The sequence below is a fragment of the Eurosta solidaginis genome, chromosome 2 (genome assembly GCF_040869045.1).
Source record: "Eurosta solidaginis isolate ZX-2024a chromosome 2, ASM4086904v1, whole genome shotgun sequence".
NCBI lineage: Eukaryota > Metazoa > Arthropoda > Insecta > Diptera > Tephritidae > Eurosta > Eurosta solidaginis.
In genome coordinates, this window is record NC_090320.1 from 57,240,477 (window position 1) to 57,261,478 (window position 21,002).

The following is a 21,002-nucleotide window of genomic DNA, read 5'->3' on the forward strand; positions in this document are numbered from 1 at the left end:
GCGAGTTCATCTGCAATGCAGTTTCCCTCGATGTCCCTATGTTCAGGGGCCCTTGTGAGGTGTACACGGTTCTGTTGAGCCATCTCTTGAAGAGATCGGCGACAGTTTAGTGCTAGTTCAGAATTGAACGAGTAGGAGCCAAGATATTTTATGGAGGCTGGCTGTCGCTGAAACTAAAAATTTCTTTACCGACGGTGTGTGTACCTATCCTACCTGCGGCTTCTATTGTGGCTGCAACTTCTACCTGGAATACACTGCAGTGGTCGGGTAGTCTGAAGGAGAGCTGGGGTTCAAGGTCCCTTGAATATACTCCACCTCCAACTCTACCGTTTAGCTTGGAGCCTTCCATGTATATGGTAATGCTGCTGCCAATAGCAAGGCACTTATCCGACTCCTTTCAGTCATCCCTGCTGGGGATGTTTATCTTAAAGTTGGTTTCCGCAACTGTTGTGGTCGCTCAGCGATCCGTGCTTGGAGGAAGAAAACTGTATTTGCTTAGTATACTTGAGTGTCCTGTGGTCTTGTTGTTCCAACACGACAACTCCCTTAGATGCAGGGCTGACGTTGCCGTCGCTCGATAACCAGCTAGACCCAATAAAGAAGTAGGAGGATCCACTACTGAAACAAAGAAGACAAACCAATCAGATTATTAAAGAACGACAGCTCTGCTTTAGCTTACACACGATCTTAAATATTTCGCAGCATCCAACCTTAAGCTTACGTGTTGGTTGATCGTATACAACATTTGTCTTCTCAAGCTGAGAAACGGGACCATGTAATCCGTACTACTATAGCCACACGGACTACACTCCAGCTGTCCCTAGACCGTAAGTGCTGTTGCAGCTATTAACAACATATTCTTGGCCACTAGGTCTGCACGCGGGGTGTGGAGAATGGCTAGCGATACATCTGCCGATGAAGTTATAAATGCTTCCATTATGCTTGCCATTCAAAATCTGCATATCCCTCTCTAAGTAAATACTGTTGTGGAGAGCTATCCATCAAATAAGATATCTATAGTAAAGACTGAATTAGAGGGACACACGTGCATTCTACCATTATCTTGCTTGCATTCAGTACCAAGGCGGCTTTCTTTGCACTCTCGTCCACGTCCACATAGAGTTTTCACCTCAATCTACGGTTTAGTATAATTCTTAATATCTAAGATGGTGATGAGAATCTCTTGTATCTAAGGTTAGGTTACGTTGAACTGGCTTGTCAGTGAAGATCTCACATAGATTGAATGAGTTCATAGTGTCACCAGAAGTTTTTCTCAACGACCAAACTAAAAAACTCTATCAAAAACCTCTCTAGTACCTATGACATTTGCTGTTTCTAGATCTTACAGCTGCATCAGTCCGAATAGTTGGAGTCTTAGCCTTGCAAGCCCAGGGCACGAGCGCAAAACGTACTCGATCGTTTACTCCCCCGCAGTACCTACATACATCCGCTATCACTGAGAAGGCTTAATTTAAAACATGTAATTCTAGAAGTGTCCAGTCAAAATACCAGCTACAGTTCCCTACAAACTTTTCAATGATAGCAGTAACTTTGTAAGTCTATGTTTGTAAAAGCTGCACATGATCTTCTACACTTTGCAGCTCCGCGCTTGATTCCACCCCTTTCCTATTTGATCGTTCATGTGCAGCTCTCGCCTTTCGGTTCTTTTCAAGGACCGCTTACGCTTTCCCTCTTTCTCTAGTAGCTTAGGCAATTCACAATGGTATTCCAAGGTTTTCTCCGAACTGCACAGGCAACTCTTAGAGACCAATTGTACAGCGAACAACGGGACATTCATATGGCTTAGCAGCTAAAGGCTTGCACTGATATGAATATTGGAGATTCGAGTTCAACGCTCAGCTCCCGAAAAGCTAGCTGATGAAGAAGTGAAATTCAGAAACATGTCCTAGTAACCATCGCCGTTTGTAAACTTACAATTTTTCTCTAATATCAATTACAAAAAATTAATATACCATTTCATTTTCATAAAAGGTATAAAAACCATTGTATAAAGCAATATGAGCAAAGCTCGCTAATTAAATACATATAAAAAATTTATATTTGGCGCAATTTACCTCCGAAGATATTTAGGACGAGCTTCTTTTTCAATTTGCGTCCCGCTACTTAAAATTTTTCCTACAAATTACGGGATGGCACATACACGTTTTATGCCGGCCTCGAACGGCAGCTGCAAGGTAGTTGAATTTTTACTGAGAAGCTTTTCATGGCAGAAATACACGTGTGGTGCTTGCCAAACCACTGCAGAGGGGCGACGCCGCTTAGAAAAACCTTTTTCAAATTCATTCATTTATTTAAATAAAAAATTAATACAATGAGACTTAACATCGTTTATAGTACACAACAAAAAACAAAATTGTAATGAACTACATCAAGTAAAAAATAGACAGAGGTGTAAATATATTAATAAAAATGTATAAATAATATTACCACTAATAGTAATAATATTAACAATAATAATAATAATAACATTAGTAATAACAATAGTAATAATACTTATAAGGCATCATTACTAACCTATAGGTCGGTCAGAATTTAAGTCCGAATTTGCGAAATAAGAAAATAAGATTTGCTTGAAATTACTTTTGTTTAGCTAACCCCTAACGGAGGCAGGTATGGAATTCCAGGTTCTTATAGTGTTGACAAAGAACAACCTCAAAGATGCTATGAAATTAAAGGTAGGGACAATTAAATCACTGGTACGCTCAGACCCCGTGAAAACAAGTTTGTCAAACAAGTAAAAGGGAGACTTACAATACATAAGACAAAACAGAAAAATACAGCTTCTGGCTTTACCGTACTGGAAAATATCACATCCCAAAAGTTTATTTCTCAAGCTGGAGATGTGATCATATTTCTTAAGACCACAAACATCCCGAGTAATATGATTGAATAACACATCAATTTTGTGGGCAGATTGTGAATCCAACTTATTATAGACTAATTCGGAGTACGAATTATATGTAGGTCCGCCTAATTCCTAAAGGTGTAAAAGCACCAGTCAGCCTCAGACTTCTTAAGGAGGTATACACTTTACATACAACTGAATTTGTGTGATCAGCACAGAATAAGTTAGAATTAATCACGAAGCCCAGGTTAGTAATTTTACTAACAACCTGCAAAGGCATCACATTCAAGTGCAGTAGGGGCAAGGTAACACCTTGCAACCTGTTTTTCGCAATAGGCAGGAGAAAAGATTTATTGGGATTCAGGCGCAGACTATTGCTTCCAGCCCAGTTCGCAATCGACACCAGATCAGTGTTAAACATTTGAGCAAAGGTATGAATATTATTGAAGGAATCTGAGAAATACAGCTGAATATCATCAGCATGCGCATGAAGACTTACTTAGTTGCAAGACGAAAATATGTCGTTAACAACAGGCTCAAGAGAAGAGGGCCAAGTATTGAGCCTTGTGGAACACCAGAAGTAAGTAATACTAGTCCAGAAATATCAGTACTGGTCATTACTCTTTGGCACCTACCAGTAAGGTAACTTCGCATAAGTTTACTGAATTTTCACTAAACCCAAAGTACCTACCTAACTTTGAACAGAGTAATAAATGATCAACAGAATCAAAGGCTTTTGAAAAGTCAAGTAGACAAAGCAGGGTCAGCTGATTTTTATCAAATGGCACGCGAATATCATTCAAGATTTTTAACATGGCAGTGGAGCCACTTCGCCCAGCCCTGAAACCAGATTGGTAAGGGGAAACCAAACCATTACTATGGGTAGGTAGGTTAATTTGATCATACAGAAGACGCTCAAAGACTTTTGACAGGGCAGAAAAGAGGCTAATTGGACGGAAATCACTGGGGCTACACACAGATTCTGTTTTCGCTACTGGTCGCACAGACGCAATTTTCCACAGGGATGGAAAACAAGAGGTTGTGATGGCGTGATTGATAATGTGGGTTGAGGTACCAACAATAATAGTACAATCTTAATAGATTTGATTGGTATACCATCCTCACCAGTAGCATTAGATTTAATTTTAAGAACTGATCTAAACACATCACACTCGGATACAGAGACAAATTCGAACGGTGAACCAACATAAACAGACGAATTACATGAAATGGGTGGGGCTTGGCTGGCAGAGGGAGAACAACCTTTAATAAAGGAATTGTTTAGCAAATCTGCTCAGCTTACAGTCGGAGACATCACGGCAATATACCCGCAAGCCTTTCAGGTTTCGCCAAAGAATATTTGAGGGGAGATAGGGATCCAGTCTAGCCGAATAGAACAAGCGCTTCTCGCTTTTGATGACTGATGTAGCATTATTTCTAGCGCATCGAAATAGTTCCCAGGTTTGCGGAGTTGGATTCCTCTTCCATTGAGATCGCAACTTATTCCTTGTTTTAAGTGCTACCAGAACTCTTCTGTTGAACCACGGGCAGGACGCAGACTTGGGTTCACATACACGAATAGAAATATGAAAATTAAACACATTTAGTAAATTGGTGCTGAGAAAGTTCAGCTTGTCATCAACGGACGAGAAACACCAACAATCGGACCAATTTATACATGAAAGATGACCAAATAGCGAGTCAACGTTATGGGCTCTATAATCTTTAAACGTACTTGTACCCAAGCGGGTAGAGTCAACAAAGATATCAAGAGCGCAAAAAATTAGGTCATGGTCGGAAATAAAAGGAAACTGGTCAAACTTTAAAACTAAAGACAGATCAGACACTAAAAAATAGTAAAGTAAGCTGGGAACATAGTTATTATCATATCTAGTCGGTACATACTTGTTAACAACAGAAAGGCCAGCACAAGCAACGTAATCCAGGAAATTCAACGATTCACGAGAGAGCAGATTCACATAGAAATCCCCACACACTACAATATTGGTATACTCCACAACATACAAAGACAGTAGTACGTCAAAGAAAGGTTTCAGACATATATGCTTGTGGGGGTTATACACGCACGAGATAAGTGTTTTGGAGGAGCCACTACTCATTTCAACCATAAGGTATTCAGTTCCTTGGCCATCTGACTGAAATATTAATTTCGCACTAAGATTACTCATATAATATATGGCTACCCCTACTCCCTTTTTCCGACCCTATCATTTCGAATGAGGTTATAGTTAGGAATGTTGTATGAAAATCACTTACATCACTTAGAAACAATGTTTCAGAGACACAAATAACATCAACAAGTGCAGACTCAAATGTGTATGGGACATCATCAATTTTCAACATATTTAAACTCTGTGCATTAAAATGAGCAATATTGAAACCTTTCTGCCGCTTACACATTACATTTAGCAACGCTAAGCTAATTGAGAAAAACTTGTTTCTAACTTTTTGATGTTGCTTTTCCCGGGACTTGAACCCAGGACGTCCGCTATGGTAGGCGTAGCAAGCTACCACCACACCACGGGGACCACCTCGAACTATTCTAAGATTATTATTATATGCGAAGGTTTAGGTTATTTGGAATTCCGCTGGGCTTATAGTTTTCCCTTATAAAAATGGGACCCCTGAATACTCAAGGTATTCTGATCCTACTGGCTGAAGGTTCATTTATTTCTAGCCAGTAGGGTCATGATTGATCACCGTCCAATGCGAGTAAATGAGATGCGGTTCAATATATTGTCCCCCATTTCGATCACATCCGCTATTAATATGAAATTAAATGAAAGCAGTCTCACCTAGTTGAAACAGCATGTTTCCAAAAACTATTGTTGGATAATATTGATAATTATGCACCTTCTGCTAACGTTCGTATTGCTGCACTGTCGAATAAATATTCAGTATTACAAAATGGTCCTTATTTAGACTACTTTGGGAGTAGTACTTCACAATTACAATTATACTCCACTACTAGCGTGTTTTAATCAAACTTATTAGTTATTCCTCAGCTTGCACTGCTTTAATACTCTGTTGCCGCGTTCGCATATTTCTACTAAGGTTTAGACTTTTCACGAACATGCCTTCTGGAAAAGTTGTATCTCATACTTGGTTATTTAGCTATATGCGTGTATATGTGTAACAACTTCTGCTCTTAGCTGATGACTATATATCTCTTGATATAGTCGCTTTTAAATGCTTCGTTTGGCTCTTATGTAAAGCAGTACCAGTCGAAACATCAACATTCACATGAGTCAGTACTCAACAGAACCGATTATTTTACCAATCGAACCCGCACAACCCTAACTACTCTAACTCCAGCTGCGTGCATGTTTTACGGTAAATTTTGCTAGTTTGCCTGGAATTAATTGTTCTACATTTATGCGGAATTGCAATGAAAGTGAAAAAATCCAACATTGGTTATAAATAACGAAAGTACGTGCAGCACGTCAAACAGTTTGTATTTCGTCGATAAAGCGTCCACTACTTCAGCGTTAATGCCGGGCTTTTTAATATTTAAAAAATAAAATAAAAATCTCCTAACTCCCAGCATTTGGATTCAACACCTCCATAACTACATAAGCGCACTAAAAACTTCAACAAGGACAGCATGTATCTGCAGCAGCCGATTCTGGTATATAATGACAACGGAATTACCGATTACACCGCTTTGCAGTGTTTTTTTTTATTTTTTAAGTTAAACTGCTGTGAGGTCTGCAGAAGTGGATGTGTTAAATTTTAGAGCTATAGTGAAATAATATGACACACGGAATTTTGAACATAAAATGAGAAAAAAATTAAATGATCTAGATCAGTGGTGCACAACGCCGGTAGAACTTCGAATATGTATGCTTGTTTGTAACGCTCTAGGCTAGGCGCGCAAAGGAGAGTTAGACCCATCTATCGGCAATTATTGAAGACTCGAGGCAGTGGTTAAATAACTCGCTACAAAATGAGTTGTGCTTAATAGCGGCGACACGAAGCTCTGTGCTACGGCGTGTTTTTTAGTTTTTATACTCAGCTGAGCAGAGCTCACAGAGTATATGAATTTTGTTCGCATAACGGTACCACGTAACGGCATAAACTAATCGAGATATATATAGACTTCTATATATCAAAATGATCTGGGCGAAAAAAGAAATTCATTTAGACATGTCCGTCTGTCCGTAAACACGATAACTTGATTAAATTTTGAGGTATCTTAATGAAATTTGGTAAGTTCCTGGGCACTCATCTCAGATCGCTATTTAAATGAACGAAGTCGGACTATAACCACGCCCACTTTTTCGATATCGAAAATTTGGAAAGACGGATAAAGCGATGAAACTTGGTAGGTCGGTTGACCTTATGACGCAGAATAGAAAATTTGTAAAATTTTGGACAATGGGCGTGGCACCGCCCACTTTTAAAAGAGGGTAATTTAAAAGTTTTGCAAGCTGTAATTTGGCAGTCGTTGAAGATAGCACGATGAAATTTGGCAGTATCGTTACTCCTATTACTATATGTGTTCTAAAGAAAAAAAAATTTTAAGTCAAATTTTAAGTCAAATTTTAATAAAAAATTTAACATCTTTACAGTATATAAGTAAATTATGTCAACATTCAACTCCAGTAATGATATGGTGCAACAAAATATAAAAATAAAAGAAAATTTCAAAACGGCCGTGGCTCCGCCCTTTTTCATTTAATTTGTCTAGAATACTTTTAATGCCTTAAGTCGAACAAAAATTTACCAATCCTTGTGAAATTTGGTAAAGGCATAGCTTCTATGATGATAACTGCGAAATCGGTTGCAGCCACGCCAAGTTTTTATACACAGTCGACCGTCTATCCTTCCGCTCGGCCGTTAACACGATAACTTGAGCAAAAATCGATATATCTTTACTAAATTTAGTTCACGTACTTATCTGAACTCACTTTATCTTGGTATTAAAAATGGGCGAAATCCGACTATGACCACGCCCACTTTCGATATCGAAAATTTCGAAAAATGAAAAAAATATCATAATTCTATACCAGATACGAAAAAAGGGATGAAACATGGTGATTTTATTGATGCAAAATATAACTTAAAAAAAACTTTGTAAAATGGGCGTAACACCTACCATATTAAGTAGAAGAAAATGAAAAAGTTGTGCAGGCCGAAATAAAAAGCCTTGAAATCATGGCAGGAATACTGTTCGTAGATTGACTACTAGCTGTACTGAATCCCTGTCACAGCCATGATGTAATAACGACAAGGTGGTATATGTAGTGACAGCTCATTTTGAAAACTCCCATATTAAACGAAGGACGAGAGAAAGGGGAAGAAAAGAAGGGGCCCTTTTGTGAAATCGTATTAAATCTAGTACTTTTTTAGCAAAGCACGAAACTAACATTTTGTAATTGTAATTTGTTTTTAAAGAAGTGAATATAGGCCAAAGCGACTGCCGCGGTAAATAGGTAATTTATCTTTTTACTATAACGAAATTTTTGGTATCCAACTGAAAGTACTTTAGAAACAAATGTTTAGTATTTTTACTTAACGGCGTCGTCCTTCGACAATGGTTTGATAAGCGATTCGAGTGTATTTCTGCTAAAAAAACATTCCCAAAAAAAAAAATACTAGTATAGGTCTCGCCAACTTTTGATTATACCAAATTTTGGTTCGAGAAGAGGCAGCAAATGATTATACTCCAACCAATATGCATATAGCCCAACTGTGGGCAGAGGTCTAAATCAAAGAGAGCTTCGGGTCTCCCTTGGTGGTATGCTTTCTTCTTCTGCAAGGATAAGATAGTGTATATTGATAACGTGGTTCACCGACTGCGACTCAACAAAAGCGTTTACTGATTCTGTATAGATTTTGCTTAGGGCTCCATGGTATGTAGGTGCCTGATGTCATCTTATGGAGATGTTTCCTTAACCCTCTTGGAGGCCGGGATAGATCAAGCAGTTGTTTGCTAGAGTTTCCTGGTTTATGACTAAGCAAAAACTGTCGATTCAGCATATCGTTGTGCTCTTTAATTTTGAGATATTTTGCCTTACTATATAATGCTGTCAGGGGTCATAACAGTGACAGTTCTGAGTGCAGCATTTTAGCAGGCCTGCAGCCTTTTCCAGTGTGAGTTTTTAAGACTAGGCAACCAAACTGATGCCGCGTAGCAGATGAGCGGCAGCCAATTTCTTTGCAAGTGGCTAGCAACGTTTCTTTATCTTTTCCCCAAGTACTGCCGGTAAGCAACTTATGAATTTTAGATAAGCTTAAATTTGGTGTGGGATCCGGGGTAGTTCGTTATAACATTAATCTACGCACTACGAGCGAAGCATATTGCATTTTACAAACGCTTGCAATACACATACATACAGCGCTCCTCTGCCACTATATAACACCATTTTTACTTGTATATAACACCACACTTGCCGACTTTAACGCAAGGGTTATCAAAGGTGTACCTGGCCAAATAAAAATATAGCCTCTAGGACGATATCCCACCCAATAAATTGGCAATTCAATTTTGCAACATCTGAAATATTGGCAAGGCGATAGTTTCGTCTTCCGACTATGTTGCGACAGGCTGAAGAAGGAGTACTTTGGGAAGACGCCTTAGAACAGAAAAAATACCTGGAAAAGAAAAACAAATGACCCAAATTAGGATAATTATTTAAATATGTATTATAATTATTATTTTCAACAAAATACCTTCATTTTGTATCGAAAATGTTCAAATTTCGATAATTTTGTTAAATAAACAAAATTATTTTATGAAAATTGTCACAACAACGAATCATATAAAAGTCAACACAAAATAGAATTAGAGAAAAAAGTGATGCCGTTGCATAATTTTCCAGTTAAATTTATTTACGTGGATTTTTCTATGATTTTTCCGCTGAATGAAAAAGTAGTTTCGCAAAGAGGCAAATTGAATTTCAAAGTGGGAGTTCAAGATGGCGTATGACATGTATGCAAACGCCAAAGCACTTGAGTGCACCACTGATCTAGATTATGAGACTATGGAATTTATTTCTGTTCAATTTCGCGTCAGTTCAGTAAAAAGGGTCCCTTATGAAAAACAGTTCCCTGAGACAGAATAGATGGGAATGAAAAAAACAGATGAACTAGCTAAAAAGGGCGCATCTCTTGAAGCTTGATCCGCAGACGTCCCAATTAGATTGGGCGAGATTGAGAAAAGACGAGAGGTGCACATGATCGACCAAGCGGAAAAGGCGTGGGTTCAAGCGCGGGGCTGTAAAATGTCGAAGAGTATGCGTAGGTCTTACAACCTTACACTAACAAAGTTGTTTCTATCATTAAAAAGAGAGGACTGTAGACTTCTGTAGATTTCTGACTGGACACTGCCATCTGGCGTAACATTCCTTTAAATTAGGCTTGGTCAGGGAAAGTAGATGTAGGAAGTGCGGGTTGGAGGAGGAAACGATCGAGCACGTTTTGTGCTCGTGCCCTGCGCTTGCCAGGCTAAGACCGCAGCTATTAGGAGTGATACAGCTGTCAGATCTAGAAGCTGCAAGTGGCTTAAGTCCTAGGAAGCCTCTAGTATTTGCCAAAAGGACTGAGTTATTTTATAACATAGGTCCTGGTTTTTGATAGGGTTTTTCAGTTTGGTCGTTAAAATAAACTTCTGGTTACACTACGGACTCATTCAGTCTATGTGAGGTCCTCATGGACCGGCCAGTTCAACCAAACCTAACCTAACCTGGGGACTTCAATGCAATTAGAACTAAATTTATGGAGTGCGTCCAATTCTAAGTTAGCCGTGCCTCACTCCGAAAAAAATCAGCATCAGCTTAAAATAATATCAGAGTTAGTCAAAGAACAGTTTGTACGGAATAAGAGGAACGAGGGAGAGGCGAAATGCAGCGTAGTTCAATAGGAGACAATTCAAAGCAACTCGTGGTCCGCAAACAGCTCAGCTGGAGTTAGAGTAAATCCATGAACAGTTTTTAGGAAATGAGTACAACTGAGATGCTGTCCGAGATTTATTATTTCAATTTTAGTATTCTAGCAATATAAGATCAGATCAAGGTTGGATTTAAGGCGTTGTGTAGAGCAACCCTTTCATAGGGTTGCCAGTGCAATTTATAGCTTCTCCAACCCAATTGTCAACTTCACCTAAATGTGGCGAATCCTGTTCCTACTGCCTACCACACCGAGGATCCTGGGCTCTACTCCCGGTCAAAACATCACAAATTTTGAAAAAAGGGGTTTTAATTAGTAATTTTTTGAATAGGGTTCGACCTTCGGACGTAATTTGTATTTCAGCCTCAGTAAAAAATCATCTGCCTTGCAGATGCCGTTCGGAGTCGTCATAAAACATGTGGGCCCGCCAAAAATTCAAAAAAAAAAAAAAACTAGCACGACGCAAATTGGTAGAGAAGCTCTTCCTAAATCTTCTTGGAGGTAAATCGCGCCAAGTATTTATTTTACAGGAACGTACCGGATCTATATCCAGCAAAGAACCATCAACATCGATAGCACTCCCCATAACCTTCGGGGAGTATCTTTATCACTACAGCAACAACATCACATCAAAGTTTATCGAAGTCAAGTGGAGGAGTTTCGATATCGGTCTAGATCCAATTCCAAAATGCCTGTCTTTCACATAAGAATAGCAAAGTTGGGGATCACCTTCAAATTGTGACTAGTGTGGACCTATACAACTTTGAATCCACATATGTAGCACCGGAACACTTCAGGATCACGTCGAAAAAACTCGGGATTGGGTCGCAGTTTTCCAAAAAAATTTGTACCAAATGAAGATAGTAATAACAGAGCTCTTAGTGTCATCCCCTGTTAAATTGAGGTTGATTTGGATTTAATTGGGACAGATTTCGAAGCAACTTGTGTCCAATTCTCATAGCACGCAAGTTTCAAAATATAGTCGTGGCAAACTTGGTAATTGTTCGATATTTGTCTAATAAGAATTTGTAGCTAATGAAAAGAATGAAGGCGGTGATCGCTATTCAGTGGTTCGTCGTTAGAGCGATGGCTCGGTGAAGTTTGGATCCAATTTATTAATATATATGTCCCCATATTGCGCTATCTATAATACATCAGCTTGAGACAGGTTCTAGACTACATCAGAATCTGTCCAATAATAACTCTAAACCAACACCTAACAGCATAGCTTTATCGGCTTCTAGGTCTTGCAATATCTTCCAATCGAAACTCCAAATGAGATGCTTGCGAGGTCCGGAGACTCCAGTGGCCATGTTTGGGTAGAAAAAGGACGAGTTTTCTGATGATATTGAAACGATTTTCCGTCATCCCTTCTAAAATTAAGATTAAAGACAAACCAGTTTCGGCGTTGAGTAATTTTTGTTTCTTTTCACTCTGAACAAATCTGCTGTAAGAGTACTTAAAAAATAAATAATTGTAAGGCGCAATAACCTCCGGAGAGATTTTAGGCCGCAGGGGGTTAGGGGGTCAGAATATACCCGAGGTAGGTATGCCTGTCGTAAGAGGCGACTAAAATACCAGATTCAAGGGGTTGTGTAGCGCAACCTTTTCAGGTTGCCAGCGAAATATATAGCTTCTCCAAACCCAATTGTCAATCTCACCTATCCGCGGCGAATCCTGTATCACTAACAGACGAGGCTCTGGCGACCCCAAGCTCCTCATGGAACTTGGGGGTGGGGTCGTAGGGATGGCCTGAAGGTTTACTGTGGCCATATAAATCGTTCCCGAGATGGTCGGGCTAGCACCTTAATGGTGCTGTGTTACCGGAGCGTCCCGGATCTGTATCCGACAAAGGATCATCACATCGATAACACTCACCAAAGCATTCGGGGAGTAACCTTATCGCTACAACAACAACAACAACAGATTTTAAGCCGAGCTTCTCTTCCAATTTGCGTCGTGCTCCTTTTCAATTTTTCCTACAAATTCGCGGGACGGGACCTACTTGTTTTATGCCGACTCCGAACGGCATCTGCAAGGCAGATGAGTTTTCACTGAGAGCTTTTCATGGCAGAAATACACTCGGAGTGCTTGCCAAACACTGCCGAGGGGCGACCCCGCCTAGAAAAATTTTCTGCTAATTGAAAAAACCTTATTTCTAAGATTTTGATGTTGCTTTGCCCGGGGCGTGAACCCAGGATTCTCGGTGTGGTAGACGGAGCACGCTACCATCACACCACGGTGGCCGCGTTCATATTGCATAGAACATAGTGCAAAGCCATTTAGGAGCTAGTTCGAGTCTAGTTCCATCATTGTTCTTACAGATTCTTTAGCGCAGCAGCCTGCTACACGTCGAAGTGCTAATTTTTTTTTTCGTATACATGAACTTTAATTTCTCCAGCTCGTAGTGGTTATTAATTACGTGTTTTTTCTTGTTTTATTTCCCTCACAGAATAATAACCGCCTCCTGCCGCTCTTCTTTTCATTGGCCATATTCTGCCACATTGTCACGAGTCATGCAAGGAGGACAACACATCATCAGTCATCCGATGAGGTAAACGAATATGCGATACATCATTATAATTACGCCGAGCGAAATTTTGATGAAACGAGCGATAGTGCCGTTACCGACCTACATGCGCAGGAATCGAAACGTGTCGAGGTGCAATTGCCAGCACCGTATGTTAGCAAGGACAGCAACGGGCAGGCGCGTGGTAAACGGGGCACTAAAAAACATCGTCATATTGTGCATATCATAAAAGGGACAGCGCAGAGTAAGAGAAGACCGCTGAATGCGACACAACCAAAACAAAATAGTAATACGCAACCACGTAAGAAGAATACGCTTGAGGAGAATACGAAAACAATAAATACCCACGAAGAACAGCATGAGCACATACAGGAGCCAGCCGCAGAACAAACACTAACAGTGCCTACGCGGAAATCTGAATTTAAACCATCCACAGCTTTTTCAGGCTTCTCGCCCATATTGAATGAAGCGTCCACCTCGCACACCACAAACGCAGCAGACGCACTCACACAGGCTTCGGAGAGTTATGCCACACATGCTTTCCTTAATCCACCTATCGTACCCTATGACGATGCGCATATGAGTAGTTCCGAATATCAGGAATATATGCATGAAGAGCATGAGGAGGAAAGGGAAAAGGAACACGAAAAAGGGGAGAAAAAAGAAGAGAAAAAACATGAGAAAATTAAAATAAAACACCATCATCACCATCATCATCATAATCATATAAAGGAAATTATTAAAAAAGTGCCGGAACCATATCCGGTTGAGAAAATTGTCCATGTGCCTGTCGAAAAGATTGTAGAAAAAGTAGTGCATGTACCAAAACCCTATCCGGTGGAAAAAATTGTGGAGAAGAAGATACCATATCCAGTTGAGAAAATCGTTGAAAAAAAAGTGCACTATCCGGTGGAAAAAATAATCGAGAAAATTGTCCATGTGCCAGTGGAAAAGGTGGTGCATGTGCCAAAACCGTATCCGGTTGAAAAGATTGTTGAGAAAAAAGTACCATATCCTGTCGAGAAGATTGTTGAAAAGGTTGTCGAGAAGAAGGTACCATATCCGGTTGAAAAAATTGTGGAAAAAATTGTACACGTACCGAAACCATATCCTGTCGAGAAAATAGTCGAAAAAGTTGTGGAGAAAAAAGTACATGTGCCTGTAGAGAAAATTGTTGAAAAAATTGTGCATATTCCTAAGCCATATCCAGTTGAGAAAATAGTCGAAAAAATAGTGCATGTTCCGCAACCGTATCCAGTCATCAAACACGTCGCATATCCGGTGGAGGTGAAAGTGCCCGTACACATAGAAAAGCCAGTACCATATCCGGTAGAGAAGAAGGTACACGTACCTTATAGAGTTGAAGTAGAAAAGAAAGTGCCAGTACCGTATAGAGTTGAGGTGGAAAAGAAAGTACCGATTTTCATACATGCACCTTACAAGTATCATCAGCACCATCACAAACAAGAACAAGCAGCGGACGATGATGGCCATGAAGATTATAATGTTAAAAAATACGATTACGAAAACCACCATCATGATCTCTCGAGCTTTTCGACGAATCAAAATGCCAACTATGCTAAAGCACAGCAACCACGCCAAACGACAGCCAGTGCCGCTGCTAATACATCAGCAGTGGCGCAATCGCAAATACCTTCCGCAGATGCAGCAATACACGCCGAATTGATACATCAACAATTGCATAACTTTGGTTACACAAACCCCAAGGCGCCAACCTCAACGGATCTCATACAATCTTCTACGAATAATAACCCATCTATAGCGTCCGCTTTACAAGAAGCACCGTCAACGGATCTCGATACTGCAGCTTCAGAAAATAAACCAGCGTTGGTTCAATTTGAACCTACACACCTACCTTTTCAAATACAGGTGAATGATGAATCGTCCCTTGGAGATGGTGGCGGTGGTGGTGGTGGCACACAATCAGCCGCCAATGATATGCAAGCTCAAGCTAGCACACACGGTTTCCGTATGTTGGCACGCCTGCAGCCGATCTCATTACCATTGCAATTGTATCAAATACATTCGATGCCGTTTCAACAGCCTCTCGGCTTTTCGTTACCAGCCATGCATGCGGGCGTGACTAATGCCGTTTCATGAGCTAAGGGAAAACAAGAGATTGACACAAATACGGACTGTAAGACTGAGCTGATTTAGCGTGCATGTAATATATGTACTACGATAGTTTTAAATAATGATTTTTTTATTTGCAATATTTATTTTTTTACTATAAGATAAAGCTTTTATATATATGCATTTCAAATCAGTGTTTGGAAGACAATTTTAAATCTTAGCGCCCGCTTCTTGTTCACACCTTATAAAGCCAACTTCTCTCAGTTGTTGTTGTTGTTATTGTTGTAGCAATAAGGACACTCCCCGAAGGCCTTGGGGAGTGTTATCGAGTTGATGGTCCTTTGCCGGATGCAGATCCGGTACGTTCTGGTACCACAGCACCATTAAGGTGCTAGCCCGACCATCTCGGGAACGATTTATGTGGCCACATTAAACCTTCAGGCCTTCCCCTCCCTCCCTCCAAGGCAAGGTCGTCAGCATATGCTATAGCTTTACAGCCACCTCCCCCCCCTCCACCATGTCCCTTGGCAGCTGATTCACCGCCAAGACCCACAGCAGAGGGGATAGGACTCCACCTTGGGGAGTTCCCCTACTGACGAACCTGCTCACCGATACCCCTGCAAGTTCTGCCTGTACTACCCTGCATAGCAGGAATTAGTGCACAAGACCCACCAGCTGAGATTCGATCAGTCAGTACCTTAATGATTGAGTCGGGTTTAATGTTATTGAACGCTCCTTCTATGTCTAGGAAGGCTGCCAGGCAGTATTCCTTGAAGGAGAACGATCTCTCTGTGCACGATGTAATTTCGTGCAATGCCGTTTCCGTTGATTTACCCTTCATATAGGCGTGTTGTGCTTCAGAGAGTTGGTCATTCACTGCCTCCCTGATATATGTTTCCATCAGCCTCTCCATCACCTTTAGTTGAAACGAAGATAGACTGATGGGTATGAAGTCCTTAGGCTTCGCGTGGCATGCCTTGGAAATAAATACCACTTTAGATATTTTCCATATACTTGGGATGTGGTATAGTGCCACGACACCTCCTATTATAGCATATAGCCAGCTAGTGCTGCATTCCAGTGACTGTTGCAGTTGTATAGGTGTAACTCCGCCCGGCCCTGGAGTTTTGAATGGTTCAAAAGATTGGATTGCCCAAGATATCTTATCTCTTGTATTTAGGTTGTGCAGTATAGGTTGCACTGTTGCTTGTGTCAAGCTTTGTGTATCCCCTGGTTCGTTTCTAGCCGCACCTGGAAAGTGTGTATCCAGCAGTGGATCCAGGGTTTCCTCCCCAGTTTCGGTCCACGAACCATCAGGCCTTTTCTAAGTTAGTGCCTGGTGCTATTGAGTCTGCAATGACCTGTAAAATGTTAAAACTCATAGGTAACTTTTTAAGCTGTGTGATCGCTTTGTAGCGTGTATTATTATGATATGTTCGCCAATAAATATGCCTGACTTAAATCCGGAGTTTTAAAGCAGTGCTGCTTCTTTTGTTTCTCATCCCAGAAGATTCTTGTAGTCGCTACATTTCAGGCAAACACATCCCCCTGCTCATTTCCCTCAATTATCCCGAGACCAAGGGCCAAGGTCAGCAGTGAGTATAGTAATGGTCTCATTGGAGTATCCACTTTGTAGATTTAGGTAAACTTGTCCCAAAGACTATCTGTTTAATGATACTGCTCCTCGAGAGTTGAGAGGTTAGGATCCTTTCGCTTAGTTTATCCATGTTGCAAGTTGGCAAAGCTTTTCTTCTGTCAATTGCTAATATATCGTGTGAGCGTGCCCATTTTGCAGGGTAAATTAGTGTTTGTTAAAACAACAATAACCAAGCTACCGATCCATAGGTTATAAGGGTTTATCATCGCATTGTCGTACCTGCACGAATAGGGACCCAGAAGTCCTAGTTGGCATGCTTTAGATCTGTTAACTAAAGCTTTTATAGTTTAGTAATAACACAGTATTCCACGCCTTTGCACATAAGACTACTTCTGGCTAAAGCGTACTTAATACCTGCGCTACTCCATGGTTGTGTGATTTACTCAAACTGTGACTATCTGTGCAAGAACAAACTAAATGTTGTTTACAACAACATTGCTAGAAATGTTTATGGGTTGAAAAGACTTGACCACGTATCACAACATGCTGAAAGGTTGCTAAACATTTCTTTCGAAAATCTTTTAAAAGTCAAAATACGGTCCTTCCTCCATAAATTGATACACACGAAGGAACCTGACTATCTATATCGTAAGCTTATTTTTCTGCAAACATCAAGATCGGTGCTTCTTCTTAAGCACATTAGATACCGCACGCTAACCTCTGAGCGCCAATTCTTTGTTACTGCAATACGTCTTTGGAACTCCCTACCTACAAGTCTTCGACTCTTAAGTAATGCTCTGCACTTCAAAAAAGAGCTAACATCATTTTTTAACGACTCTTAAACTGGATCTCAAATTGTTGTTGTTAAAATGTTCATTTCTAAGTCCTTTTCCTTTCTCTGTGTCTTCTTCCTTTATTTGTTAAATACTATTTCGATCTATAACCTGCCAAAGGATATCATCACTACTGCTGTCTTTTAATATTTATTAATTACTTCTCTTTAGTTTTAAGATTTACATTTACATACATAAATATTTCACTATTATCCGTTATATTTGATTTAATTTGATTAATCTAATTTATTATTATTATAAATGTTCAATTTTTATAGCTCATGCTATTCATGACTAGCACTGTTAAATAATTTGTCAAAATTGTTGTGCTAGGAACAAATTTTCAAATAAATACATACATACATACATACATACATAAAAATGATCTACAAGTACTTTATTTTGTACAAGTACTTTATTCCTGCTAGGGACCTCCTTTTGCTGCATGAGGTTGAGATCGTGGCCTAGGCAACGCATTCCGGAACTCCATTGTGGAAAAGCTTATAGTATTCCTTTACGACCCCAATCCTTATGTTGTTGTTGTTGTAGCCGCAAAACCCGCTTCGAAAACATTGCCGAATGTAATCCAGATACGTTCCGGTACTAGCGTCTTTTGTTACTAGCCCGACTGCCTCGATTTGCTTTATACTACCGAACCTTTGGGTCTGCGGATTTTATTAGCCTCTTACGACAGGCATGTCTACGGCTGCAATGTTCTAAGCTCCTCAAATCGCTGAGGTTTGTCGAAAGCTTCCCGCAGGATAAGTGCCACAGGACTGTTCTGTAGTTATAACAATTTCTTGGTTAAGTCTGTAATTAATCAAGATTCGGACGTTTGGCAGCAGCTGCTCCTATTTTCCACATTGGATATTCCTGTCATGGCATAGAAGATATTCTCATAACGCTCATGGATATGTCTCCTCAGGTGTCCATGACGTAAAAACAGGTGGACCAAGTGATTTCCTGTAACTCCTTCTTATTATACTTCTTTTAGCGATAAGGGGACTCCTTTGCCGTAGATTGATTCGGAAATTTCCTGAAATAGCACCATTAAGGTACTAGCGTGCTATACCTTCCAGGTTGTCCAACCCCCCTCCCCCCTTCCGTTTGAAACTGCTGTTGTTGTTGGAGCTTTAAATACACTCTCCAAGGTTTGGAGGAGTGTTATCCCTTTATCCTTTGCCAGGTATAGACCCGGTATGTTCCGGTAACAAACACCATTAAGGTGCAAGCCCGACCATCTCGGAAACGATTTAGTATGACTACACCTTCTAGTTTGAAACTCGTGGTCGCCAGAGCCTCGCTTGCTAAATAACCAGAATTGTTGTTGTTGTAGCAGTGCCTTGCCCCCTCCAATAGGCGCGACCGATCACAAATTGTCATCAATATCCTCTAACAGGAGTTCAAGGAAACTTACAGTACCCAGATCGAAGTTGAGCTAAAGTGACGCGCGTTTCTCTAGGAAGTATGGAGAGTGCGTTCCTCTTCTGAGAGTTCTGGGTATATTTCTTTAAGAACTGGATTCGCCGGGCAGTTCCTGGCATAGAAGTCCGACGCCTATTGTGGATATCACTGAGGACCTGCTTGAGCTTTTTTGCTTCATACGGCTGTGTTCTCATATGCCGTATTTCCTCATAATGCTTACGGATGTTACCCCTTAAGCCCCTGAGAGGTGTGGCCTCATCAATCAGATGTCTGTTGGGATGCCCAGGTTTCTGGGTATTCAACAGAAACTGTTTGTTCAACATTTCATTGTTCTCCCTAATGGGGAGTACTCTCGCCTCATTGTGTAGGTGGAGAAGATAGCCCACAGCGGTTATGAGGGCAGTGTTTTGGCAGGCCTGTAGTTTCTTCCAGTGAGTTGTTTTTATGCTTGGCGACCATATAGGGACGCGTAGCATGCAATCGGCTTGGCAATTGCTTTCTAAGTGGTAATGAGCGTTTATTAGGCTTTACCCCAAATGCTGCCGGCAAGAGATTTGAGGATTTTAGGTCACAATGGGTATGATAGGTTTGCAGTGGGATTGAAGAATATATAAATTGCGCTGGCAACCCCTTCAATACCTAAATCGAAACTTCGTGGGTTTTTAAAACAATTGGGAGTTTCCACCAAATCAGACCCCTCTGAAGTAATAAACAAATTCCATCATCCACTATCCAAAAACGTTTATATGCGTTCAAGTAAGGCTACTACATCATAATAAATGGTACATTTCCTTTGAGACTGAATTTTTTTTGAACAGTACAAAGTCCACTGATTTTAGTGGTACTAATAATTTTTCTATAAGCGCTAGTTGTCGAGATAGTGACCAAAGTTTGGACTTGGCCCCAAATCCCAACCTTCGCTAACGCCAAAATTCCATCGCCAAAAATACGTAACAGTATCCAGTGCGCAGAAAAGTATGCAACATTTAGTACCATACGGTCCCAAGGAATAACAGCCTAACTCATATATTTTTACATAGCACTTATGCCCGGGTGTGCAGTGCTTGTTTACTCTATAGTTACAGTTGACTAGAGTTTAACCTTGCTCTTTTTTTCGAAAACATAAAAGTTTGCCGCTCATCTCAGCTTAAGCAGCCGAAGTGACAGGATTAACCTTCAACTTTAACTGTAGTTTAAACTCGCACTGAAAACCGAACATTAGGCGGTAATTCCTTATGGCCATATGGTACTAAATGTTGCATGCTTTTTGGCGATAGGGTCTCAGCGTTAGCGAAGGTTGGAAATTGGGGGATGGATGATCTTAAAATATTTTACTTTAATTTGGGTATCACACGGAAGGAGGCTGTTCAGACTATCAGGATAAGATGCATTTCGATTGTATAGGTACAACAACCGGTTGCGAAGATATCGACCAATATACTCTTAAAAAACTCAGAAAGGGTTAAGAATATGCAATTTCAAATGAATATATGCTATGCCACAGAATTTTTGAAATTTATAATGTCGCGACCGTTACACTCTTTTTCATTCCCGGGTACTACTAATTAATTTAATAATTAAATTTTAACAAATTTCGCAATAGTCAGGAAGGGGTAATATCATTTATACCAAAACTCTTTCTTGATTTGCAAATTTCAATCAAACGCTGTACTTTACGAACAAATTATATTCGCCAGGAAGCTCATATTGCAGTAGTAGATAGCGTATTGGCTATGCTCTCTCATG

The 21,002-nt window shown here is 40.3% G+C and overlaps 1 protein-coding gene across 2 annotated transcripts; it reads left to right on the top strand.

Moving 5' to 3' along the window:
* Positions 1 to 6,123: 6,123 nt before the first annotated feature.
* Positions 6,124 to 20,286, top strand: LOC137239783 (titin). Of its 2 annotated transcripts, none has more exons than XM_067765435.1 (2): positions 6,124 to 6,515; positions 13,230 to 20,286. In XM_067765435.1, exons 1-2 carry the CDS (start codon positions 6,492 to 6,494, stop codon positions 15,426 to 15,428), a joined length of 2,223 nt encoding a protein of 740 aa, XP_067621536.1. In that variant the 5' UTR covers positions 6,124 to 6,491; the 3' UTR covers positions 15,429 to 20,286. The 2 variants fall into 2 exon arrangements, 1 of the variants encoding a protein (XP_067621536.1); XR_010949478.1 differs by lacking the exon at positions 6,124 to 6,515 and adding an exon at positions 7,923 to 8,322 and having other exon boundaries at positions 13,230 to 13,341.
* The last annotated feature ends 716 nt before the right edge of the window (positions 20,287 to 21,002 follow it).

Coding starts and splice junctions, on each gene's coding strand:
- LOC137239783 (XM_067765435.1), top strand. CDS start 6,492: ATGTATCTGCAGCAGCCGATTCTG. Junction 6,516..13,229: donor ATCTGCAGCAGCCGATTCTG/GTATATAATGAC, acceptor TTTCCCTCACAG/AATAATAACCGCCTCCTGCC.